This window comes from Bos mutus, chromosome 11, assembly GCF_027580195.1.
Source record: "Bos mutus isolate GX-2022 chromosome 11, NWIPB_WYAK_1.1, whole genome shotgun sequence".
NCBI lineage: Eukaryota > Metazoa > Chordata > Mammalia > Artiodactyla > Bovidae > Bos > Bos mutus.
In genome coordinates this window covers 23,742,287-23,770,245 of record NC_091627.1, presented here as the reverse complement: position 1 = coordinate 23,770,245, position 27,959 = coordinate 23,742,287, and the positions used below count along the sequence as shown (strand labels likewise).

General features: G+C 41.3%; 1 protein-coding gene across 2 annotated transcripts in view; it reads left to right on the top strand.

Annotated features, from left to right (window-relative positions):
- NBAS (NBAS subunit of NRZ tethering complex) overlaps window positions 1-27,959 on the top strand; it is a 329,480-nt gene that overhangs the window by 218,440 nt on the left and 83,081 nt on the right. For both annotated transcript variants that reach the window (XM_005891040.3, XM_070379139.1), the window contains 4 exons: window positions 2,009-2,238; window positions 7,266-7,376; window positions 18,854-19,104; window positions 20,236-20,570. In XM_005891040.3, coding sequence (XP_005891102.2) covers window positions 2,009-2,238; window positions 7,266-7,376; window positions 18,854-19,104; window positions 20,236-20,570 — 927 coding nt within the window. The remainder of the gene's footprint in view (window positions 1-2,008; window positions 2,239-7,265; window positions 7,377-18,853; window positions 19,105-20,235; window positions 20,571-27,959) is intronic.

The window sequence follows — 27,959 nt, the reverse complement described above, 5'->3', positions numbered from 1 at the left end:
ACCCCTGTTTCTTGATGGCCTTTTTACTACTTAATACCTGAATAGTTAGACTAGAAATTAACTCTTCCACAAAGCCCTGCTTGACACATGCCTGAAGCCAACCCCTCTGTATTCATTCCCATAGCACCCTGTGCTTAGTGGTATCAAACCATTTACAGTCGTTGGCTTGATTGTCTTTCCTTATAGACTACATTCCTGGAGGAAAGGGTCACATCTTCTTAGGACATCACCTGGCACATAATAGGTGCACAGAAAGTATTTGTTTAGTGAATGACAGATAATCTTGCAGCTACTTGGGAGCATTGGTTTTCAAAGCTGGGTCTTTTAACTTGAGATAGATATCTGTAGTTTTTGAGGACAGGACTCAGTGTATGCATAGAGATAGGGGAAGCATTTAGTAAGGTTGACCTTTTCTTAAATCTACCTGTTGGAATCCAAGAAGATTTCTTTAATTGGTTTTTATCATCACTCCCAGACTGTTCCTTAATAGGATCAAGAGAGAGAATGTCAGGCTAGGTTTGGCAATATGGACCCGACAATGATAAATCACCTGTGCAGATCAGAATAATGACTTACACATGAGAAATGCTGACAGCTCATTATAATTAGATGTGTTTTAGAGAGCCACAGGTAGATTCGGGAGTTTTTTTTTTTTTTCTCTAATTTGCTTATATTAAAATATGTACCATGTCTTCCCAGAAGCTGAGAGGGATTGAGTTAATGTTGTTCACATGTTAGGTAACTCTGGCATCATGGTGGAGTTGCTATGGCTTCATTGACACCCAGACCAACTTTAAATAAATGTGGATATATTATATTTATTTAATATAAATAAATAACCACCTTTCCTGTCAGCCGATCAATTCTGGGCTTTGTTCTATTTGAATAATTGTTTTGTAACATAAGTATCAGTTTAGTTGCTCAGTCGTGTCTGACTTTTTGTGACTCCATGCACACTGCAGCATGCCAGGCCTCCCTGTCCATCACCAACTCCTAGCGTTTACTCAAACTCATGTCCATTGAGTCAGTGATGCCATCCATCTCATCCTCTGTCGTCCCCTTCTCCTCCCACCTTCAGTCTTTCCCAGCATCAGGGTTTTTTCAAATGAGTCAAAGAATTACAGGACAGTATCCCATTGAGCCCCAAACTGAGAAAAGTAAAAATTGGTTGCATACTTTTTTATGAAACTAGAAAAAAAAATGATTGTAGGAACAAGGATGGGTTTTTTTTTCCCCTTACTTATCCCTGGAGAAAATACTCTTCTACTTAACTGTCTAGGCATTTCTAATGGGATTATTGAACTACAGCTTTGTTATTGAGAATACTTAGATGGTCCAAACAATATTTTCCAGGGGCAATGATGACAAAAATTGCTTCCAGGGTGAATTATTATAAATGATCAGATAATTAGGGAAGAGATCTGGAATAGGCTCAGGTATCTAATGCTAGTTGAAAAAGCAAGCATACGTATTTTTTAAGTGGATGGAGAGATTTTTGAGTTGGAAGAACAGAGCAGGCATCCAGAAATCCATTCCTAGACTCAGTTTCTGTGTCCTGTTCTTATGGTCTGCAAAATGGACCACCTCTGCATCAGACCGGAGAAGGCAATGGCAGCCCACTCCAGTACTCTTGCCTGGAAAATCCTATGGATGGAGGAGCCTGGTAGGCTGCAGTCCATGGGGTCGCTAAGAGTCGGACTGACTGAGCGACTTCACTTTCACTTTTCACTTTCATGCATTGGAGAAGGAAATGGCAACCCACTCTAGTATTGTTGCCTGGAGAATCCCAGGAACCCGGGAGCCCGTTGGGCTGCCGTCTATGGGGTCGCACAGAGTCGGACACGACTGAAGCGACTTAGCAGCAGCAGCAGCTGCATCAGACTCCCCAGGGTGGTTGTAAACCTTGATTAAATAGCGGCCGTGTGAAGGGCCAGACAGACGTGCAGTTGACATGACCTTCTTCCCATTGTTACTTTTTTTTTCTAATTAGTCCTTTTGTTGTTCACAGGCTGATCCCAAAGAACTGATCAAGATGGTCAGCAGGCACGTGACTCTGTACGGACACGAGGCCTGGCCCGAGGAGCTCGCAGCACTGACCAAGCAGTTGCACTACTACAACGAACGCCTGCTGGACTTCACTCAGGCTCAGATCCTCCAGGGCCTGCGGAAGGGTGTGGACGTGCAGCGGTTCACGGCCGACGACCAGTACAAAAGGGAAACCATCCTTGGCCTGGCCGAGTAAGAGATACCTTTGTCTCATAAAGGGATGGGATAAAACACACAAGGACAAGCTGAGTTATCAGGACTATGAGTCACAGTCCCTTGAAGATGTACATTCATGGTTACCGTGAGCAGGGTTTCCCCTACTTCTTCCGATCCCGTGAGGGACGTGTGAGTCTTCACAAATGGATTGTTGGTGGGATCATGGTTAGCATAGCTGCCTTCTAAATGATCAGTAAATGCAGACTGTATTTTAGGCTTGCAGATTTAAAATAGTAAGGATGATAATTATAAGAAAATTTCCCTATGATTTTGGTATCCTGACCCCAGTACCATGTTAGAGGTGATGCAGTATGATCGGGGTTAAAAGTATGAAGCTTACCGTGTGCATGCTAAGCCACTTCAGTTGTGTCCTATTCTTGGTAACCCATGGACTGTAACTGCCAGGCTCCTCTGTCCATGGCGTTCTCCTGGCAGAAATACTGGAGTGGGTTGCCTTGCCTCCTCCATGGGATCGTCCTAACCCAGTGATTGAACCTAGGTGTCTTATGTCTCCTGCATTGGCAGACAGGTTCTTTACTACGAATGCCACCTGGGAAGCCCATGAGGCTTACTTTAGAAATTTAAAAACAAGATTCCCTTTGATTCCTGGCTGGAATCTCGCTTTTCTGCTACATGGCTGTTTAATTTCCTCACTGTGTTAAAAATAGATACAGTCGACTTAATCCAAGAGGAAGGACCACGTGTTGTGGGTCCAGGGCACTTTCATCTGTCCTGGGTTCCTAGAGAAAGCAGATCTTTCACTCTGGCAGTTTCTCTTGTTCGAAGCCTATAGCAGCTTCCTTTTTTTTCCTTTGTCCCTTAGCTCGTTCCAGAAAAAAGTTAGCCCTTGTGTGAGATGGCAGTACACTTCAAGGCCTATGGGAATATGTTCTCGTTTAGGTATGGAGTTCCCCTTGGTTTTAATACTGGTCCTCATTTTTTGTTTTTGATCAAATGAGTTCTGATCAAATGAGAATTACATGTCAGGTGTTAGGGAAGTTAAACAAGATATTTTTATAAAGTGGGCTCACTCACAATGGTTATTAAGTTAGAGGTATGTTTTGTTTTTAACACCCCGATTTGTGGAGTGCTTCTTATGGGCCTAGAATGGTGTTAGATGCTCTATAAACTTTATTTTGAAAACATCTTTTAATCCTTAAAGGTAACCCTCTGGTATAAAATGTTATCCCCATGTTATAGCTGAATCACTTAAAAGTGTTTGTCACTCAGTTGTGTCTGACTCTGTGCAACCCCATGGACTGTAGCCCACCAGCCTCCTCTGTCCATGGGATTCTCCAGGCAGGAAGGCTGGAGTGGGTTGCCATTTCCTTTTCCAAAGAACTTAAAGCTTATTAAGTAATTGGCCCAAGTTTCCATAGATGGTAATGCTCACAGCTGTGATTTCCTGCTACCTACCAAAGGCATCACATCTTCAGCACCACGCACCCTGCCCACACTGCCTGATTGAATTTTCCCAGAAGCATTGGTATGCAGTTCTGTCTAGGTTTCCAGCCTTTGAAACAAGGGTAGATTGTGCCTAATTACATAATAATTTACAGTTATTAATCTCTCCTGATAAGTACCTTAAAATCAGTGGTAAAGAATCTGCCTGCAATGCAGGAGCCGTAGGAAATGCGGGTTCGATCCCTGGGTCAGGAAGATCCCCTGGAGGAGGGCATGGCAACCCACTCTAGTATTCTTGCCTGGAGAATCACATGGACAGAGGAGCCTGATGGGCTATAGTCCATGGGGTCACAAAGAGTCAGACATGACTGAAGTGACTTAGCATGCACTCATGAGAAGTACCTTAAAATAGCAAAGACGGTCTTGATTATGGCAGTGGCCGTTGCTATTTTTCATCATTATTCTTAAATCTTAAAGCAGCAAAATAACTTCAGTACTCTAATAGTACTTTATATTATCCTGGGCTTTTTTCCTATGAGAAGACACTCAAATTCTTTTTAGAGTGAGGCAGGGAAAATGGAGATCAAAGAAAGATAGTAGGGACAGCCTATGGGAGAATTAAGTTAAGAGAAATGTACAAATTTTTTTTTTCTCTTCCCCTCTCTTCTCCTGGAGGTTCATAATTTCTTAGGTTCGTTTAATGTCCAATTTGAAAGTGACTAAAGAGATAATATCATCCAATCTCCTTACTTTTGGAAGAGGAATGTGAGAAGCACAGAGCCTTAAAGCATTGTTCAAGGTCGCAGAGCCAGGAGTTGAGCCTGGGCTTCCTATTGCCGAGTCCAGTGGGCTTTTCTTTGGGCATTTGGTAATCCTGAGTGAGATTGTTTATGGTTTCTTAGAAGAGGGTTATTATGCAGATACAAGTTGACAAGATAAGGCATGCCTTACATCATCAGTTACATTTTGCTAGGGCTTTGTCTTATCTTTTTTTTTAAGCATCCAGCTAGCACATGCTATTTGAAGCGTATCCTAGAGGAGAAATATATGCTTTTGATAAATAAATAATAGAATCTTCTCCACAATCTGTTGTTTATAAATATACACAGCAGTCTTTAGATGGCTCGTTCAAAATATCTCAAACTATCTATGAGTTTTCTGAGTTAGCACTTCTGGTTTGGAGACAGCATTTTCGCATCTCACACAAAAGAATCCTTGAAGAACCTGCTTCCTTCTGTTTTGCAGCTCCACCTTCAAACATGTCCATTCTTTATTTTCTTACTAATTGTATGTCCATTTTAATGGCCGTTGTTTTCTGTGCATACGTTATAGTTGTCCTTTTTTGTCTGTATTATCTTAGTTATTACTATCTCAGTGGCTAGGGTGACTTTGAGGAAAACAGAATATAGTTTGGTTTCTTCCCACTTTTATCATATAATAAAGATGTGAATACTTAGTACACACCTGGTGTCAGATGCTGTGGCAGACTCTCATAATAGGAAGGGTGAACTGCTAATGGTCCCTGTTCTCCACAGACTCTCATTTTATCCTGTGGATGTCAGGATAAAATGAGAGTTTTATCAATAAATCCTTTAAGAAATAATTTTTAATGACAGTTACCTAATAATCCAGGTATTGACAGACTTAATTCAGTCCTTGGTCTCTTTCTATAGTCTATGAGCATTGAATGGCTTTACATTTTTAAAAATGGCTTACATTTTTAAAAATAGCTTACATGTTTAAAGGTTTGTGGAAAAGCAGGAGTAAAAAGCAATAGAAGAATATGCTACTGAGACCGTATGGTGGTAAAGCCTGAAAGATTTACTATTTGGAAAAAAAAAAAAAGATTTACTATTTGGCTTTGAACGGAAATCATTTGCCAGCTCTTGGGTGATCCAGCTTACAAATATTGGTTTCCTTAGTGAGGCTAAGTGTAGTCTTAGCAGTATTACTTGATGGTAATAGGTATTTCATTCCTGTTTCTGTGGTTTTTGCCCACCATCCTTCCTTTTTTTTTAAATTTATTCATTTTAATTGGAGGCTAATTACTTTACAGTATTGTAGTGGTTTTGCCATGCATTGACATGAATCAGCCACAGGTGTACATGTGTTCCCCATCCTGAACCCCCCTCCCACCTCCCTCCCCATACCATTCCTCTGGGTCATCCCAGTGCACCAGCCCTGAGCACCCTGTCCTATGCATCAAACCTGGACTGGCGATCCATTTCACATATGATAATATACACGTTTCAATGCCATTCTCCCAAATCATCCCACCCTTGCCCTCTCCCACAGAGTCCAAAAGACTGTTCTATTAATCTGTGTCTCTTTTGCTGTCTCGCATACAGAGTTATCGTTACCATCTTTCTAAATTCCATATATATGCATTAGTATACTGTATTGATGTTTTCTTTCTGGCTTACTTCACTCTGTATAATAGGCTCCAGTTTCATCCACCTCATTAGAACTGATTCAAATGTATTCTTTTAATGGCTGAGTAATATTCCATTGTGTATATGTACCACAGCTTTCTTATCCATTCGTCTGCTGATAGACAACCATCCTCCCAATGAAGAATTCCATCCTTATGTTTCCTTTGCTTCAGGAAAGTTGGGGTTTTATGACAGTTTCTCCAATATAGACTTTATGTGAGTGCTCTGGACCAGAATTGTTTACATACCTAGAGATTCTCAAATCTGATGACACCATTCCCTGATTTGAACTTTCCATTGAGTCTCCATTGCCTGTAGGATAAGGTATAGATCCTTCAGTAGACCTGAGGACCCAGTGCATTCATGGTTGTGAAACCCCGTCTATCAAAAGCCCGTTTGTCTCTTCTCCCTCTTTATCGCCTCTGCTTAGTTAATCCCTGTTCACTCTCTCATCTGTATCCTCACAGTGTTTTGTAGTCTTTTGACATTACCCCTTTCTGTTTGATGCCTGGTTCACACCTCATACACTCCATTAGGCTGTGAGTTCCTCAAGAAGTATCTTGTTGTTTTTATATCTTAAGCAGCTGGCATAATAGCTGGCCCAGTGTAGAAAATGAGAATGTATTGAGTGACTGACTGTGTTTTTCTCGGAGATTTACCTGTGGGGCAGGGATCCATTTCTTTGTATTTCTTTTTCACTGTAGGCTCTGGTACCTAGACCATCATTTTTTTTATCTCAGTACGTTTTGGACTGGGTCATTCTTTGTTGCAGGAAGGCTGTTCTGTGCATTGTAGGTTGGTCTGCAGCCTCCCTGACTTCTGCCCACTAGATGCCAACTGCTTTCTCCTTTTCCTCGCCCACCATGACAATCAAAAATGTCTCCAGACAAAATTGTCAAATGTTCCCTGAGTAGGGCTGAATCACCCTCGTTTGAGGTCCATTGATCTAGACGATTCCTTGGTCATTTGCAGCGCACCACAGTGAAGAAGGAGCATTAAAATCCCTTGGGTGTACTTTTCCTGAATTACTGTGACACGTCTTATGAGGGACTGTGCTGGCTGCGCCCCCTTTAGCATGAGAGCAGTCGTAATGCACGCTTTCTCTGCTGATTAAGGTCATGTGTTTCTCTTCTTTCCTTGCCCTGTGGTTGATGCACATTTGTGAAGGACGCTGGAGGAAAACGTCTACAGCATCGCTCTTTCTCTGGCCCAGCGCTACAGCGTCTCCCGTTGGGAGGTTTTTATGACCCATTTGGAGTTCCTGTTCACCGACAGTGGGTAAGCACACGACTCGTGTAAGTTCATGTCCGAGTCTTTTTTCAGAGGCTGTTTTAGAGGAATCTTGAAGTTGTGTTGTTCAGTTTCACTTTTCCTTTTGAGCGGTTGTCGACTGGTCTCTTTGTACAATCTCTCTTCATGCATCTCTTTAGGCACCAATACGCTAACGATTGTCTTAGTTTTTGTTTTCAGTAATAATCCTGAATTTGAGACTTTTTATTCATTGATTCAAAGACATTTACTGAGAATTTCTTGTGTACTAGGAATAGTGTTAGGTCCTAGGGTTACAGTCGTGAACAAAAGCAGACATTTGAATTGTCCTGGAACTTTTAGTCTAGGGTAGAAGACAGATAATAATTGAATAATGACATAGGCAAATGTGAAATTAAAACTCTGACAGGCCCTGTATAAGAGAGCCCAACTAGGGGATTTGGCATAGTTAGGGAGGACTTTCCTGAGGAAATAACTCTTGAGCTGAGACATAACTATTGACTCAAAATTAAGTATTGAATATACTAGAAGCGTTTTCTAGGAAGGCAGGACAGTTTACTACAAAAAGCCCCTTGACAGGATGGAACATGATTTCTGCAGGCCTAATAGATGGTGATATGGTGAGGCCCCCAGAGTCAGTGGAGCATGACGGGAGATGGGGGGAAACCAGACCTTGTAACAAGACCATGTGGGCCCTATCTAGGGCTGTGGGCTCTTTCCTGAGAGTGACTGGAAGGTGCCTAAGGATTCTGATAAGAGAGAGAGGTAATATGATCAGGTTTTCATTTTGATGAGATCATTGTGGCCACCATGTTGAGGAAGGATTTTAGGGAGGCCACTGCAGACATACATGGACTGCTTAGCAAACTGTGAGAGTGATAGACTATAGGACGGATGACCATAGCCTGGAGTGGGGTTTTGACAGTATAGCAGTAATGAGAATGGGCTTCAGAGATACCTGCAAAGTGAAATGGATGGCACTAAATAAGTCAAATAATATGGATAAAGCAGCTATGGAGGTGAGTGAAAGCAGGAGGGTTAAAAATTACGTCCAGGACTTTACTTGGTCAGTCCATTGGATGATGCCATCATTTGAGACAGAAAATACTAGTTAGGGGCACAAGGTTAGGGAAGGGTGAGGAAAAGGCAAAGGAATAGAAGTGTTATACTTGTGGCAGTTCCCAAGAGGAAAGATCAAGTGGACAGTGTGTCTTACAGATTTGGGATTCATAAGGAAAGGTGGAGTTCGGAGATAGTAATTTGGGAGTCATAGGCACATAGATAATAAATAAGTCATGTTGCTGGTGTTCTTTGGGAGTGAATGTAGAATGAGAGAGGAGAAAGACTTAGCACAAACTTTGAGGACCTTCCACAATTAGTGGGAGAGGAAGAGCTGCCAGCAAAAGGGACAAAATCAGCAATTGAGAGGGAGCAATATTGTTCTAGGGAAGCTATGGGACAAAAGGGTTTAAAGAAGAGGGGTAGTGTTGAATGGTCAGTTCAGTTCAGCTGCTCAGTCGTGTCCAACTCTTTGTGACCCTACGGACTGCAGCATGCCAGGCTTCCCTGTCCATCACCAACTCCCGGAACTTACTCAAACTCATGTCCGTGGAGTCGGTGATGTCATCCAACCATCTCATTCTCTGTTGTCCCCTTCTCCTCCTGCTTTCAGTCTTTACCAGCATTCCGGTTGAATGGTCAAGACCTGTTATAACTTATCGACTTTAATTTTATTAATATTTCTGGAATTCTACCATCTACATCTTAAATATTTATGAAGTTGTTACGTGGGTGACAGTATTAATCTGTGATAAATATTGTAGTAACTTCACCATTTTGGAGACATAGACATGTTCAAATAAATGTTTATTATAAAATGCATATTGGCTTAAAAAATTTTGGCCTTTTATTAAATGTCTCTTTTCATTGACTGTTACATAAAAGGTTGTCATATCTGTCCAAACAGGATGCTCCATTGGTCTCTGAATATATTATAAATTATCAGGCAATCTAGTAATGTGCATGACTGTTCGCAGCATATCATTACAGCAGATCGCAGTGTGATTATGCAGATGCTCAGCAGTTACAAAAAGGAAATCATTATCTGCTGATGCCATTACTTATGAGCAACAAAACACCTAATGTTGATTTAGCAAGTGGTGTTTGGTGCTCCCTGTTCTTTACTTAAGACTGTTATTTGCCATACTGTTCAGTCCAGCTTAGTCACATGAGTATTAAAGATCAGCTGTTAATACAGTAGAAATTGCCCAATATTTACTTGCTGAATCAATGCCAATAAGATGTCAATAGATCGCAGTTACAAGAAAAAGACATTCTTTATTTTAGGGTTTTTGTGTTACTATTTCTTTAAAAAAGTCATCTTCGCCTCTGAAGTTGATTTTTCTATAATTTTGCCTTCTCCTTCCTCTTGGTTGAATTTGGAGGTATTTCCTCATCTCAGCCAATGTACAGAGAAGCAGGCACACGGGCTGGATGAGGGAGCCTTGTGCACTAACGCAGACACTTCCGATCAAGAAACCGTGAGTACATCCTGATAGTCTCTCCAGCCGTGTGTCCCTGCATGGGAGAAATCAGTTCTCAGAAACTCATTCTCCTATATTCTTAAGTCATAAATGATTTCATGGTGAAATGTCAAACCTACAGAACCTGACACATGATCGGTCCTTAATGAATGGTAGTGAGTACTGGAATTTCACTCCTGTAAGAAAGAGAGAATTGTCATAAACACCCAAACTTGAGTTCCTGGTCTCCTTTCCCCCTTATTTTTTCTCATTTTCTTTCTTTTTCTTGGTAGTTTTCAACATCAGAGATGGCTTTGTGGGTCCGTGTGCCTGTAGTCAGCTCCAGCTGGCGGACCCTGGCTCTTCTGAGTGTGTTCAGCTCCCTGAGCTCAGAGTTGATTCTTGCTCACCGCAGCCGCCACAGCCCTCTTCACCTCTGGGCTGTTCTAGGCACTTTGGTGCATCTTAGAGATGACATCTGGTGTGAGGGCATGGGTTTTGGAGTCAGGCCACATTTCAAGATCCAGCTCTGCTCCCCATAACCCCAACTGTGTAGCCTTGAGCAAGTCTCCTGATCCTCTTGCATTGCTGTTTTCTCAGTTATGAGGACCATGATCCCCACCTGGTTATGACTGTAAAGATTAGAGAAAATCTGTGGTGTGTGTGTAGCCAGGTGGCTCTTCAATCTGTCAAGATTATTCCTGTTACTGCCCTTGTCAGTTCTGCTGATTCCATTAACGTCTTTAAGTTTTGAATATGGAATCATTTTGAAATGGCAGAGGATGCTTCTAGCTGGTGGAATAGTGCATTTGTTTATTCATGAAGTATTATTATCATCTTTTTTACTAGAACCTTTGTGTTTTGAGCACAGTTTTAAATGTTAAACAAAATGGGCTCCTCCTTACCCTTATGGAGTGTATATTCTAACTGGGGAGACCCGCACCACACACACACACAGTTAAGAACAACTAAAAATAAATTGCTAGTCATAATAAGTACCATAAAGGAAACCCACAAGGAGCAGATAGGAAAGACCTCTCTTAGGACATACAAACAGATCACTCTTGGAAAAAGGAAGAAAAGGCATTTGCAGAGGGACCCCATTCTGGGACAGTGGATTCTTGGCATTTTTGAGTAAAGGAACAGCCTTGGTGGCTGGAGCGAGTGGAGCCCACTGAGCAAAGGAGGACTACACAGGGGCCAGAGATACTTTTAACTGTCAGTTTTGAGAACAGCCTCAGTCTGTTCCTTCTTATTTAAGCTGCAGACCCGAAGGCCACACATCCTACACTTTTATTTCACTCTGATATGTGCTTTTCCATCACCCAGGGGATTGATTATCTGCATGATCTTGCTTGGGTGGTGGAGATCAAGTGAGATACCTCTTCATCTCAGCTGGTCAGTTTAGTGCCACCTCTTTAGACGTTGGGAAGGGACTCTGCCTGTGCTGTGCTGCTTTGCACAATCAGTTGTATATTGTCTAGTAGGACTCTGTGGTCTCACATATAAGGATGGGCAAGAGCATGTTACAGCTATGAGGAAGTCAATGAACTATAATGTATCTACCTTCTCCTGTGTTGAAACAGAAGCTGAGGGTTGCTGTTGTTCATAGGCTGATGTCCAGAGTGCCATGTTATAGAGAATTCTCAGTTCTGGCTTTCTCCTCTTGGCTTAGTTGAAGAGTTAGTGTGAGAATAATTAGTGTGTAGAAAGGGGGATTTAAGGCAGCTTAGCTTTTTGAAAGTATATTATAACATTGAAAAATAAGGTAAATAAAAATTCAAGTCCAGGAAGAATCCATATTGGAGTCGAAGGCTTGACTATAGAAATTCAGGTCATAGGTCTTACCCATTTTTTAAAATTGAGCTATGCATTAACTTTTGATCTTTCTTTGGCCCAAAGGGTCATGATGCTGATCACGACTGTGATTTGCATTGTACATAAGAAAAAATCTACCAATCCTAAAAATGGAAAAACTAAATGCTACCATTACCCAAATGGAGGCAGTTCTTTTCATACATCAGCTACCTCCCTTTCTGTGTTATGATACTTAGGGCTACTTTTCCCCCAAATAGTAAAGGAAAAAAAAGTCCTTATACTGGCACAAAATGTAGTAAGAAAAAGATGCATTTGGGGCCTGTTCTCATCTTGTGAAAAGTGCTCAGTACTTGAATCCTACAGGTCTGGATTCACACCACAGCTCCATGACTTCCCTTCGATGTGGCCTTGGTGAGCAAGTTGTTTCATCCTTCTACTCCTAGAGTTTCCTCCTCTGCAAAATGAGTATTCTCACTCCATCTTGCAAAACTGCTGCAAGCTTTGAGACATTTATATAAAATACCTGGCATGTACTATAGTAGATGCTCAGGGGTGGAAAAAAGTAGCTATTTTTAAGTCTGGGCTTCCTTGGTGGCTCAGTGGGGAAGAATCTGCCTGCCAAGCAGCAGATGCAGGTTCAGTCCCTGGGTTGGGAAGATCCTCCAGAGAAGGAAATGGCAACCCTCTCCAGTATGCTTGCCTGGGACCTGGGCAATCCCATGGACAGAGGAGCCTGGTGGGCTGACCCCACGGAGTCACAAAAGAGTCAGACATGACTTAACAACTAAACAACAACAGCTATTAATTCTGGAAACAGACCTGATTTACTGAACTCGCCCTCTGACAGCTGTCAACCTAAGATTGCAGATCTGATTTTTGAACAGTTATTTTTCAGGTCAATGTGAATATCAATCATAAGATACCTGCTTTGTAAGAATTAAATGAGATAGCATAATACTTGCTATCTAAGAAGTGCTTAATCAGATCAGATCAGTCGCTCAGTCGTGTCCGACTGTTTGCCACCCCATGAATTGCAGCACGCCAGGCCTCCCTGTCCATCACCAACTCCTGGAGTTCACTCAGACTCACGTCCATCCAGTCACTGATGCCATCCAGCCATCTCATCCCCCAATCCCTCCCAGCATCAGAGTCTTTTCCAATGAGTCAACTCTTCGCATGAGGTGGCCAAAATACTGGAGTTTCAGCTTTAGCATCATTCCTTCCAAAGAAATCCCAGGGCTGATCTCCTTTAGAATGGACTGGATGGATCTCCTTGCAGTCCAAGGGACTCTCAAGAGTCTTCTCCAACACCACAGTTCAAAAGCATCAATTCTTCAGCGCTCAGCCTTCTTCACAGTCCAACTCTCACATCCATACATGACCACAGGAAAAACCATAGCCTTGACTAGACGAACCTTTGTTGGCAAAGTAATGTCTCTACTTTTGAATATGCTATCTAGGTTGGTCATAACTTTCCTTCCAAGGAGTAAGCATCTTTTAATTTCATGGCTGCAGTCACCATATGCAGTGATTTTGGAGCCCCCAAAAATAAAGTCTGACACTGTTTCCACTGTTTCCCCATCTATTTCCCATGAAGTGATGGGACCAGATGCCATGATCTTTATTTTCTGAATGTTGAGCTTTAAGCCAACTTTTTCACTCTCCTCTTTCACTTTCATCAAGAGGCTCTTTAGTTCTTCACTTTCTGCCATAAGGGTGGTGTCATCTGCATATCTGAGGTTATTGATATTTCTCCCGGCAATCTTGATTCCAGCTTGTGTTTCTTCCAGTCCAGTGTTTCTCATGATGTACTCTGCATATAAGTTAAATAAACAGGGTGACAATATACAGCCTTGACGAACTCCTTTTCCTATTTGGAACCAGTCCGTTGTTCCCTGTCCGGTTCTAACTGTTGCTTCCTGACCTGCATACAGATTTCTCAAGAGGCAGATCAGGTGGTCTGGTATTCCCATCTCTTTCAGAATTTGAAGGATGCCTATTGCTATGTCTGTGCTATGATATCTTTTAAAATATTTTTGGTAGAGAGATAATAGGAGACTCCATAAACCAGTCGGAGTTGACAGTTTATGAGAAATGAGAAGGCTTAAGGGGTCAGGCTTGTCCTGGAGGAGACGAAGCCTGTTCACATGGCCTTCCTCCCACATAACCACTCTGTCCATGGAAACCGTTCTGCAGAGGAGCTCGGCAAGTGCTAGTGTGTCAAGAAGTCGACTCCGAGGTCCTCATTACTGAGCTTCTCATGAAGTTCGTAGGTGACCTTGCAGAGTGAAAGTTCATTTTTTGGTTTGCGAAGGCACCTGGCTAACATGCTGGAGAAGCTGAAAAAGGCCACCATTTTTTCACCACATTTCCCCCACTTAATCACATATGCAGCTGTCAGGCAGCGCTACAGATCAGGTCTGTGCCGTCAGGTTCCTTCGGAGGCATTTGTGTGGTAAATATCTTGAACTGTTTCCCTCATATCGAGGAGGAGTTTCCCTCCTCACATTGGAGGAGTTGCGATTTAAAGGGTAGAATCGTCTCTTTTCCACAGTGGGGAAGGAGTCAGTGGTGGGGGCCTGTTCACCTGTGGTCATGGTCATTCATGTGGGTTTACACATCTTCATACTACTGGGGTTAGTCTTTGGGGGACCCCTAGGCCCATCCCTTTGCTCCTTCCAGCTTCTCCCAGGAGCCCTCACCTCTCTCCTTCCAACCCCCTTCTGTGTACTCCTTACAGTCAACTCATGAAATGGTGTATTACTCAGTCTCAAATTAAGTAAAGTATAATACATTTGAGTAAATTTTTTTCCCTATACGAATAGAAGTCCTTTCAATTCATGCTGTTCTTGAATCACATTTTTGGGTGATTGACAGCTAGAAGCCATTACAGAACCCCTTAATCATGGGATTAGTACCAAGAATTTATTCCTTGTGCCTTTAGTACAACTAATGCTAGCTTCTTCCTGCAGTTAATCTCTGAAAGTTAATGAGCTGCCTTACAGCTAAAACTTAGAAAAAGCACTTAAACAGTTTTTAAGGGCAACCACTGATTTGATTAGTGAAAAGTCCACATGGTATTTCTTCCTACTCTTCTTTAATGTAGGTTCTTTGGAATTGTTTTCTAAGTAGAGATTTCATTTCTTGTTCCAAAGGGAAGATAACAGCTTCTTTCGATGGAACTATTAAAATGGATTATCAATTACTGGCATCTATAAAAGATCTTAGTACCTTGTCATTTACTGAAGAGGGAATTTTTCGTATTTATCGTGTGTCAGTAAAGATATTCCAGTATCTCTCTTGACAAGATAATTAGGGAAAATTGCACATTGAGCAAACTGAATTGTAGGCACAGAAGAGTAGGTGGGTGGGAAGGGGGAAGGTAATGTTGACTGAAAGAGACTATTTTCAGAATCAAGTCAAACATAGAGGAGCTAAAGCTATTATGATTTAGTCATTGTCCATTTTGTAAATGAGTGTGTCTTAGATACTCTGTTTATCAGGTGATAGGAATGAAGTATGACAGGAGAACTCTTAGATTTTTGCCACTGGGAGAGAGAACTAATGTCTGTGTTAGAGAAAGAATCCTGTTTTTGAAATGGTTATCAGTACAGGTGCTGGAGCCCATGGATTGGTGGCTGCTTTGTGACAAGGTGAGCAGACCCATCCACACAGAGTCCCGACAGATCTGGATACTTGGTCTTAGGCAGGTCACTTGTCTCTAATGACAGTTCTCATCTGGAAGTTGGTAATTGGGCTTGCTTGGTGGCTCAGATGGTAAAGAATCTGCCTGCAGCGCAGGAGATCTGGGTTCAATCCCTGGGTCGGGAAGATCTCCTAGAGAAGGAAATGGCAACCCACTCCAGTATTCTTGCCTGGAGAATCCCACAGACAAAGGAACATGACAGGCTACAGTCCATGGGGTCACAAAGAGTTGGACACGACAGAGTGACTAATACTTTCACTCTCAAGTTGGTAATTACCCAGATTCCACTTGTCTGGCACAGTTATCAGTGTAACAGGTACAAGGTTTTTTTTTCTTTTTTCCTTCCATCGAGCATGTTCTGCTTGCAAATCTTTGTGAGTATGAATCATCTTAACAGGATGACACAGCTTCTTATTTACTTCTTCACTGCATTGTTTTCAGACTTCACTTAGCAAATTACAAAGGAACATCAGAAATTCTGTGACTTTCATACACCACTGGGTGTATAGTACAGGCGTACCTTGGAGATATTGCAGTTGTGGTTACAGATCACTGCAATAAAGCCAATATCACAATACAGCTAGTCCATGAATTTTTGTTTCACAGTGCATATAAAAGTTACTTTTACACTGTATTGTAGTCTGTAAGTGTGCAAAAATAATTACATCTAAAAAACGTGCAGACCTTAATTAAAAGATATTTCATTGCTTAAAAATTCCAAAATAATTGCAATAGTCACATCAAAGATCACTGATCACAGATCACCATAACAAATATAATAATAATGACAAAGTTTGAAATATTGCGAGAATTACCAAAATGTGACACAGAGACACGAAATTAGCAAATGCTCTTGGGAAAATGACACCAGTCGTCTTGTATGATGCAGGGCTGCCACCAAGCTTTGATTTGTCTTAAAAAAAAAAAAAAACCAAGTATCTGTGAAGTATAGTAAAGGAAAGCACAGTAAAACGAGGCATGCCTGTGTATTTCAGAGATGGCCTTGCACACTTTGAATAGTTGTAGGATCCAGAAGAGTTTCGGACTAGCCATCCATTTATACTCTTTCCTATACAGACCTTGTGCTCTCTTGTCTTGATACTTTGGTTCATATTATTTCTGCTTCATTCCCTTCTACAATACCAACTTCAAGCACTTCTTTCAATAAACCTGTTGTCATTGATATCTACCTCCTCTGAAATTATATCTTTAGTGGCCTTACCCTTTTATTTATTTTTTTTTAATTGAAGGATAATTGCTTTTCAGTGTTGTGTTGGTTTCTGCCATACATCACTGTGAATTAATCATAAGTATACATATGTCGCCTCCCACCCACCCCCTCGGTTGTCGCAGAGCACCAGGTTCAGCTCCTTGTATTATATGGCAGTTTCCCACTAGCTATCTATTTTACAAATGGTATATATATATTTCAGTGCTACTCTTTCAATTCATCCCACCCTTTCCTTCCCCTGCTCTGTCTACCATTCTGTTCTCTATGTCTACAAGTGGTTCTCATCTTGATTGGGATATAATTGCATGTCCTTTGTTAGCCCACACCATTATTGTGCATTGTTGTTTAATTATTTAGAATGCAACTGGATTTTCACACTGCTAGCTGAGAGCTCTGTGTTGTAAATCTTGATACCCTCCCTGGTGCTGAGCACAGGTCTCTTATCTGTAGAGGACACCTAAGTTTTTGTTCATCCTCCCATCTATTTGGCATTCAAGGCACATGTCGAGTGTTTCCTTCGTACCACACGCTGGTGCTTGGTACTGAGAAACTAAAGCTAAAGAAGATGTGGTGTCATTTTTGCCATCAAGAGGTACATAGTCTATGTGGGACAGGCAGACTAGTAAATAGTTAAAGCATGTTATGAATAGAAGGAAACTGTGGGGCATTTTTATAGAGAGGGATATTTTTGCAAATGTTTGAATTGTATCTTAATAGAAAAATAGGATTTCTCTTGAACTGAAAGTTAAAAACGCATTTTGGAATTGCTTGATATTTTGACTTTATAGATTGCTGCCATTATCCCAAGTATTATCACACCCTCATACAGATGTTAAAGTATATTGTGTGTTAACTTTATTTACATAAAACAAAAACATGTCTTGGCACTTGCTAAAAGAGGGAATTCCAATGAATAGAATGTTGTATTTCAGAGGAGTTGCTTTTAAACTATATAAAGCCTAACTTTTATCCTGCTTGAGGTCTCTCTTCATGCTCCAGGTCTCATTCTCTGCTCCCAGGTTCTTTTTTTGCTGCTACTATGAACTCTGGAAGCTGGGTGTTTGCATTAGAGCCCAGGGCTGCCTGGAGACCTCTTACAGTTAGAAAGCTTGAAGCTCTTCCTTTGTGGGATGTCGGGATTAAACTGGGCAGGAGGCACTGTGTTCTGTCCAGAGGAAAGTGTGATACCAAAATTCAGCCCTCTCCATCACCCACTTAACACAAACTGATTAACCAAACAAAACCCCTTAAAATTGTTTTCAACAGTTTGACATTAAATGACTTTTAATAAATTACATTACAAAAACATTTAAGTCAAGATTGAAACATTAAGATATGTGCTTTTTTCAAGTGGCTTCTTTACTACAGACAATTCAAGTGCAAGTATCTCTTCTTTCCTATTTTTATTCTGTTTGAACACAGTATCAAGGTTATGTCTTCTGAATATCAGTTCTAGCCTCTTGAATATAAAATTTACGCCAGAAAGTTGGGCGTTTTTCTTCACCTCGCTTTTTCCTAAATTCCTGAAATAATAAGTTTGTTTACATTTCTATAATGAAGCTCAAGTTTTACCTTTTTTCTTATGACATGAATAAATAATGCATAGTGGAAGGTGACAGATCTGGGTTCATTTCCTAGCTAGTAAACACTGGGCTGCTCTCTGCTGCAGAATGTGAAATAATATCTCTTTCTAGGGTTACTTTAGACCCACATGAGATAATGTGAAAATCCTGTAGTACCATTTGAAGTGGAAATGACCTGCCCTGTACCAGAAACAAGTGCTACTATTGCGTTTGATTAGGCAGCAAGAAGGAATTCGTGAGAAGTAGTCTTTCTTCCTGGAGAAGGCAATGGCACCCCACTCCAGTACTCTTGCCTGGAAAATCCCGTGGACGGAGGAGCCTGGTGGGCTGCAGTCCATGGGGTCGCTAAGAGTCCGACACGACTGAGCGACTTCACTTTCACTTTTCATTTTCATGCATTGGAGAAGGACATGGCAACCCACTCCGGTGTTCTTGCCTGGAGTATCCCAGGGAGGGGGGAGCCTGGTGGGCTGCCGTGTATGGGGTCGCACAGAGTCAGACACGAATGAAGTAACTTAGCAGCAGCAGCAGCAGCCTTTCTTCCTAGGTTTCCAAAAAAAGGGCACTTAAAAAAAAAATGGAACCAAATCTTACCAATCTTAACACAATTTGTCTCTTAATATCAGTTTGTCCACAGGAGAAATTGAAAACCGCGCCCAGTCCCTTCATCTCTTTGAGACATTGAAGACCGACCCTGAAGGCTTTCACAAACACATGGTCAAGTATATTTACCCTACGATTGGTGGTTTTGATCACGAAAGGCTGCTGTACTATTTCACTCTGCTGGAGAGCTGTGGCTCTGCGGATTTCGGGAAGTACGCCATTAAACCGGAAACCCATGTTCGGCTACTGAAGAAATTTAAGGTAGTGGCATCAGGTAAGATGATCATATTCCTGCCTGAATTCATTCTTTAAATTCAGTCTCGGACTTCGTGTTTGGTACATGATCGTGTTCTTGCACCGTGGCTGGCATGACTGTGAAACCTCAGTATTTTGATGCTAATTGACTTTAGTTATCTCCCTAGCTCCTTTACTTACTGTTGAGAGACTTAAATATTAGAGAAAGTTAGGTCACACAGTGACTTACAGAAGGCCTGGTATTCAAATCCAAAGTTCTTGAGGTCTTTTTTCCCCTACTCCCATTGTTTATATTTTATCTATATAAATGACAAGGTTGAGACACTTTAAAATAGGCCGTTTAGCAGAATTTTACTTCAGTGGAACCTATGTGTTTAAGGAATGTATGAAGCCTTTAAAATAAGAGCTTTAGAATCTTTAATGAATTGTGGAAATCTGTAGAATGGTGTCTATTTGTCTTTATGCTCATAACTAAGAGGTTAACCAGAAGGTATGCAATTAAAGATAGGGAGAGAAAAAGAGGAAAAAAAGAAAAGAAATTAACTACATTAAAATCTCTCAAATCCGTATGAAATTTTATAATTTACTGAACCCGGGTCTCCTGCATTGCAGGCAGATTCTTTACCATCTGAGCCACCTGGGGAGCCTTTATAATTTATAAGGTACTTTCATCTGCTATTCATAACGATTGTGAGAATTTACTTCAGTTTATCAGTGGTTTACTGAGTAACTGAATTCGACCCTGGACCAGACACAGAGGAAAAGGAGTGAGGTTCAATCCCTGCCTTTAGGTAGTTGATGAGATGTCTGCTGGATGACAGATGAACCTGGTGCAGTTTGGTGAGAGAGCTGTTGGAAGAGCATGTAGGTGCTGTGGGGCACTGAGGAAGAGAGGAGATGTTGCCAGGTCCAGGGTACGCGTGAGGATGCTGGGACTCACAGAGTGACCTGTTGAGGGCTGCACAGTTGGCCAAGCTGCAGGCAGGGATTGGAACTCAGATTTTCAGTTTTATCTCAGTGACAAACGAAGCTGTCTGATGGAACTGAATCTTTTCATTCAACCATGCAGAGAGGCCCTGTGTGGGTTTGAAAGTTCCTGTATGTTTATGTTGGAATGAACTACTCTCTCTTTTTCTTGCCTTTCCAATAGGTCTTGATTACAAAAAGCTGACTGATGAAAACATGAATCCCCTTGAGGCATTGGAGCCAATCCTTTCAAGTCAGAATATCTTATCCATTTCCAAACTTGTTCCCAAAATCCCTGGAAAGGATGGCCGCATGCTTTCCCCAAGCTCTCTGTACACCATTTGGTTACAGAAGCTGTTCTGGACTGGAGACCCTCACCTCGTTAAACAAGTCCCGGCGTCCCCCCAAGAGTGGCTGCACGCCTATGATGTCTGCATGAAGTACTTCGATCGCCTCCTCCCAGGCGACCTCATCACTGTGGTGGACGCAGTGACCTTTTCTCCAAAAGCTGTGACCAAGGTAACCAAAGATAGCTTCACGTAGACTGGCCATTTTAGAAGAAATGGAAATTGCCCTTCCAGTCTGTCAATTTGTTTTTGTTTCCTTTCTTGAAAAGAGGAATACTTACGTGGTTGGTGGTTTCGTTTTCTGCTGAGCATGACGTATGTTCATTGGGAGGTCATTTTCCTCTATCATAATTGTACAGGTAGTCTAAATCAGGCTTGACGGTTGTAATTTGCACATCCATTTTGTTCATATTATAGTTGTTCTCATAATATGTCATTTTATACTAAATGCTCCATCCTCTTCTTTCCAACTGACAAGTGGAAAGAACCTCCAGGGCCAAGCCCATGTTTCCTGCATTCAGAGCCAGGCTAATAACTTGCTGCATTGAAAATCAAGATCTTAAAAAATTTTCGCATTAATAACACTTAGGACGTGACCGGCTGGTAGAATTGCCTGGAGTCTGTGTGGCATTTTCCAATGTCCGTTCTGTGTCTATGTGAGCAATTTTAACTGGATTCTAAGTCCTGCTGTCGCTCCTTCAACAATGTAGACTTTCACAGAAATAGACAGTGTAGGTCCTTCCCCTCCCCTCTTGCCCCTCTCACCCAGACTCCCCTGCTTACCACAAATGTGAATTTCTCATTGCTTGGACATGGGGCATTGTCTCTCCTAGAAAATCTGACTGTTGGTCTCAGATCTAAACAGCATCATCTTTGGGACTTCCTTTCACTTTCTCTCCCGTCTTTGCTGCTACCTTCTCTTTTTACCAAGTTGCCCAGTCTGCCCAGGACCCTACCTCGTGTATTTTTACTGTAGTTCATGTTATCCTGAAAACTGAGCGTAGAGTCTAAGAATCCAAGTCATTCATTTGGAGATTGGCACAGGTGGAGGTTCAAACATCTACTAGAAATGCTAGTTTTAGCTGCTTTGCTAGATTAATAGTTGTGGGTAACCAAGGACTCCATTTCCTTATTATAACTCAATTAATTCAGTTAATAACTTGGTTTGAAATTTTATAACCAATACCGTGAAAAGGAGATAATCATTTTTGTTGTTGTTAAGAAAAAAGCAAGGATGGTTATAAAAGGATTTAACATGATATATCTGAAAAGAGCACACGTGTAGAGTTACAAGGCTTTGAACTTTGGACCTGCCACTTCTCAGCTCCTTGGTTTAGCCTCAGGAATCTCTGTTAGACTTTTGCCTCCTTAGGGCAAAGGCTGTAATTGGAATTTATGAAATAGATAATAGCATTACCCTGATTTGAATAGGTGAGGAAATGAAATTGAGGTTTAACAAGGTTAATATGGTAATAGAGGAGCTATGATTTGAACTCAGGGAGGCTTGTTGCAGGCTCTTTGCTCTTAAGTACTGAAGTAGACTATTTCTAAGAAGTAGAACAAATAGCTAGAGTCAAGGGACCTGGAGCCTTTGTAGCAACTGTGGGGGAAAAGTAGGGCCAGAGAGCCCCAGGCATTTTCAGTCCAAGCGGAGCAGCCTGTCATGGAATGGATTTTTCCAGAGCAGGGCTAAGTAAATGAGGAAGGCCGGGCCGGAGCCTCGCAATGTCTGGGAAAAGACGAGAGTCCAGCAAATGGTGGATAAATCTCCAAGGGTGAGAAGAAGTTGGAGTCTAATTACGTACTAGCAATGCTGGAAGTGTGTTTTGGAGGGAAAGGGCTGAGAAAGGAAAATGGCTCCAGAGCTGGGTGGGACCTGTGAACCAGCTGAAGGAGCTCTACAAGTGAACAGACTGGCCAGGAAGATGGAGTGGCCCAGGCTGAAGAAGGTTTTATGTATTTTGTCTAAGGGCAGAGACAAAGCCTAGCATAGCCAGCCAAGGCCATGTTCTAATTGTGAGCACGGGTGTAGGGGTGGATAAACAGCCTAGACTTTCCAACAGCGGTTATTTGCTCATGGTTAAGCAAACCTACCCACTCCAGTGTTCTTGCCTGGAGAATCCCAGGGACAGGGGAGCCTCATGGGCTGCTGTCTATGGGGTCACATAGAGCCGGACACGATTGAAGCGACTTAGCAACAGCAAGCAAACCTAGGATTTAGATGCAGAGTCTACTCAGATTGTTATTTATGTTTAAGTCAGACGATTTTAAGTTACAGCACATTCTCATCGCCTTAGTTTCTTAAAGATACCCTCCAACCACGAGAAAATATATGACCCAGTTGTCTGTGGGCATATGTGCACTTTTTCCGAGGAAAAGATGCATAGCTAACCCAGTTGGGATCGAGTCAGTTAATTGTGGTGTTGTTTTCTCTTAGCCCAGATGGTGTTAATTCTCAGCAAGATATTTTGCTGTAGAATGTGTCAAGAGGTGGTTTCCTACTAAGTCAAGCTATAGAAAAGTAAGACAGCCACATTAATTTGCTGTCTTTAGCTTTATGTCTATTCTTGGTTTATTAATTGGCAAGCTCTAAGTTTTCCATTCAGAGAGGGCAAATACAAAGTTTAGGTGCAGTGCATCTTTGATATCACACAATGCTGTCCTAGAGAGAGAGGGTATAAAATTCATGTTGAAATACAACCCTCACACGTCAGAGGACACATTTGGAAAAGGAAATGCGGCTGGATGTGGCCAAGTTTGCAAAACACCAGATGTTGCCACAGCTTGTACATGATGTAAAAAATGTAAAATAAGTGTATGTTACTCATATATAGTGTGCAGTTTTCAAATGTGCACCCACGTTTAATTCAGAGCCAAACTTTTGGAAAGAACTGGTGAACTCCTGCTAGAGGGCCTAACATGTATTCAGATACTGGAATTCACTGAGGAATATCCCCAAAGCCTGAATTTCATACCCATTCTGTGATGAAATAAGCCTGCTAAGGCACTTTGCCTTCATAATAATAGTCGCTTGCGCTAGCAGAATTCATAGACATTCTGGGGAAAATATTCACAAAACAACATTATGTCATGTAGGCTAAGATTGAATTTGCATGACATTCGAGGTGATGAATATGCAGAAGGGAAAAGAATACAAATATTTCAAGTGCATTGGCTCTAGTTCTCAATTGCCGCTTTCCAGTTGAGTCAGGTTAGGGTTGCTCTCATATTGCTTTTCCAAATCAGTAATTAGAAACATTTTTATAGAAGGGCCAGAGAACGAGTTAGTGGGTTAGAAATCCAGGAAAATGGTCAGCAAAGCTGAAAAGCAGGTCAGAACACCATTTGCTTGGTTCAGACATGATGTGATTATAGAAGGGGGCTGCTGCTGCTGCTAAGTCGCTTCAGTCGTGTCCGACTCTGTGCGACCCCATAGATGGCAGCCCACCAGGCTCCCCTGTCCCTGGGATTCTCCAGGCAAGAACACTGGAGTGGTTTGCCATTTCCTTCTCCAATGCGTGAAAGTGAAAAGTGACAGTGAAGTCACTCAGTCATGTCTGACTCTTCACGACCCTATGGACTGCAGCCCACCAGGCTCCTGCGTCCATGGGATTTTCCAGGCAAGAGTACTGGAGTGGGGTGCCATTGCCTCCTCTAATAAAAGGGAGCACTTGCATGTAATTCCAGCCTTTGTGTTCTGTGCTCAGTGCTCACTCTCGTTTGCTGGTAGAGCTACATCCAAAAATAAGGATGTGGAAAATACTCCTCCTATTTAGGAAGTGCTCTTCTGGAGTTTGCCGAATCCTTCTTTTAAAGCTCGGTAATCACAGAATTAAAAGTGCCTTCTAGTGTCCTGCCCACTGCTTCTCAGACTGGATTGGGTAGGCGTTTACCACCCGCTCCCCACCCGTGTGCATCCGAGGTTTCAGCTTCTACCAGTTTGTTCATTTGGGAAATGTATCTCCTTTGGGTTAGAGCAGAAAAATTCTTGAGAACCTCTTTAGTCTGACCTCTTACCTTGAGCATCGTTTCTATTGTTAATTAAGCCACTACCTCTGCTTCTATATTTATTTACACACACACACACACACACACACACTCACATACACATAAGGAATCTTTCTTTCTCTTCTTACGTTGCCCACTTTCTGGTTCTGCCTTCTGAAGCTGTGGAAACGGCATGAGGCCATCTCTTGTTCATAAGACTATTTAGATTCTTGAACTAAGCTACTATTTCCTCCCATTGTCTAGACTAATTGCTGTAAAAATCTAGAAAAATAGATTTATCTTAAAAACCCTGATATGATCTAAAAATAAATTTTACTTCAGAAGTTTAAGTCACAAGCAAAAGGCTGCATTGTAGCTATAACTTCAGGATCTTTCCAGTGCTAATGCCATCTGTTAACTAAGAATGGGAGTGCATTTTTCACCATAATGAAAATTGGTGTCAGAAATCTGTGTAAAAATGTTTAGGTAATGCATATTTCCTGATTGCATGGCATGATAGATGACTTTCTGATGCATCAGTCAAATGCATGCTATACAGATTTATTAAGTATTTAGGCATTATTGTGTGCCGTATACTCTATTAGTTGCCATTGGAGACATCAAGACATAAAAGACATGCCTATAAGAAACTTAAAATTAAGAGTTTTTTTCTTTACAGTAAAATTATAGTAATTGAGAATTACTCTCCCTATGAAATTAGAAATTCGTTGACGGGAACGATGTTGCCTTTTATCTCCAAAGCTCCAGGTATCTAGCACAGTATAAAAACAGATACTCCTTAAAGTGGTTGTTAAAATAGTTATAATCATAGATGGACAGTTTTTACATCTTTTAATTTGTGAACGCCTTATTATTCTTAGCAGTTATTGAAGATCCTAAACAACCTTTGTTTATGTAATATCTGTTGATATTTATCATATTAGAAATTAAAACCAACATATTTTAAAAATATATGTTTAATTCACTTAAGACTACCAATAATAGATCCATTTATAGGTTGATGGTAATAGCATCTCTTAATGGAAAATAGAAAGAGAGTATTTCACACACACACAAAATGAAAGCGTGACATCATTTTACAGTTGCATGTCTGGCTTAATGTTAACAGAACACAGCTAGGTTCTCATGTTTGCTTTTGTGTTCAGCTTTTGTTGTTTGGGTTGAAGAAGATGAAGTTTTCAGCCTTACACAGATACAAGGTTAGAAAAGGGAGGTGTGCTTTAATGGCCTGTGGTCTAATTCTGAGTGTTCTTGCCACAATAAACTCATGATAGATTCTTACAGGCTAGTTGTAGTGTAGAATCAGAACCCCTATCCTTGGTATCTCTGTGCTCCGTTATACTAAGACTGTTGTTCTAGATCGCACTTTGAATGGCTCTTTTACCCGTGTATGATTTGGAATATAATGCATTAAGCATTTGGAAAATTGGCTCACTGAGTTATGCAAATCATCCAAATGTTGATACAGAGCCTTATATATCATCAACAAAATCACATGGATTATTCTGAACACTCATCTCATCCAGTGAGTCTTTAAGCATTGGGAAGCTGTCACGCTCACAGTTGTGGGTACATGTTTTCCAAAATTCCGATTTTTGCTTGAAAGCTTAAGTTGTGTCATTGGCAACAAATACTGTGAGTTATTTTTCTTGAAGTGACAGGCTCACTTTGTTCACGTTGGAGAAAATGTTTGGCAAATATTCAAGTCTGAATAGCCATAATTTGTCTATTAAGTCGTTCTTTCAAGCACAAATGGTAATGTATGCCAGAGCAGCTACTTCACCTCTTCATGACTGAGAGAGTCATTCAAACACTTTTTCTTTATTATATTTCAGTACACAGTGAGGCATTTTATGTGTATCTCTCAGTCCTTCGAAGATAATGCATTCAGTGGTTGAGATTTAATGAATTATTTTTACTCCTTCATCAAGAACATTCTCAAATGAAAATACCAGTAGAGAGCCCAGTGACTCTTAGGACAGCTTGGTGCCACTCCCTTGATTGTGCTAAGTCCCCATAGTTTTATCCACCATTGCTTTTTTACCATCATCTAAGTGTCAACATGGCGAAAAAGGTAAATAATGTTTTCATGTCATTATCAAAATAATTTTGACCTTGTTCACAAGGTCACTCTTGAAGAGTCATAGACCTTTGTAGTTTGTGGCCCACACTTTGAGAACCAGTTATAAGTTATTCTTTTCAAAACCACAGCCATCCGGTGCCCATATGAAAGAGCATTTCAACTTCCTAAATATGTGTAATACAAAAAATAATGAAGATATGTCTGGTCAGTGCCTAAAGGATTGTCTTATAGTTCAGTTCCTCAAAATAGTGTAATTCCTAATCAGCTTTCCAAATGTAGAGGTGTCAGAAAGAACTTGAAAATGTAAAGGGAATGTGTGCATGGTAATGTCATGATAACACTCTATGAATTTTTGAGCTTGCAATATATCTTTTCCTTCTACAAAGTTTAGCTTTTATAATTTTTTTAGCAAACATATACATTTTTTAATATTAATCAAGCTTAGCAGAGAGTTCTCTGGGAGAGGCATACATTCACCTCTTTCTCAGTTTCATTCCCAGGCCAGGATTTCGCTTTAGAGAAGAGGTGATTGATTTTTCCAGGACTTGAATGCAGTAGTTTGAGGGTCATGATTAAAAATGGCTCCACTCTTTCTTTACTCAGGAGAATGAAAATGATTATCAACAATAAATAAATACTGTTGGAAGAGCTGGAATTGGGGAACATGGCCTGGATCTGCAGTCCAGTAGTCTGTCTTTCATGAAAGTTCACACTTGTTTGAAACTTGGCTTGTTAAGAACGGCTGCAGAAAGTCATTCTAGAAGGAAGCTAAGGATGGGTGTGCCCTGACAGGCAGGGCAGACTGGGGTTGGGACATTAACCTGTGGCTCTGAAGTCTGCTCTCATCCAGTGGGGAGGAGTCAGGAGAGGGGAGAGGGATGCCCACGGTGCGCTTGCTATAGTTTTGGTTAGAGTGGAAATTTTCTCCTCATAATGGAAAGATGAGGAGAGGACAGGGGACTTTTGGCTTGCTTAATTAATTCGGCTTGATAATGAAACCTCTTGCCAGTGAGGGGAGAAAGGAGTCCAGAGTCTGTGGGGACCTGGTGCTGTTACCTGCCCTGCCACGCCCACTCCCTGAGGCCACTCCTCCCGTCCCTGTGAGTCCTGTGGTGCATCCTCCTGGGACCAGTCGTGGCAGTGCAACCTGTTGTAGAAAACTCCAGCCTAGGTCAGAAGAGACCCTCCTCCACCTTCCTGTGGACGAGGCTAAAAATTCACTCTCTGTTCTGTTTCCCATCTCAGATTTTTGCCTAACTGAACTGAAGATTAAAACTCATCACAAGTTTTAAGTTAAGCCACGAGCTTAAATGAGAGTAGAAATAGGCCAAGTGTTACAGGTCAGCAACTTTAAAATGACCCAAATTTAAATTCCCGTGATTAAATTCCCAGGGAGAAATTGACATCCTTAAAATCAAATCCACTTGCCCTTTTAGTTCAAGTTCAATTCCATCGAAATCCAAAATTCGT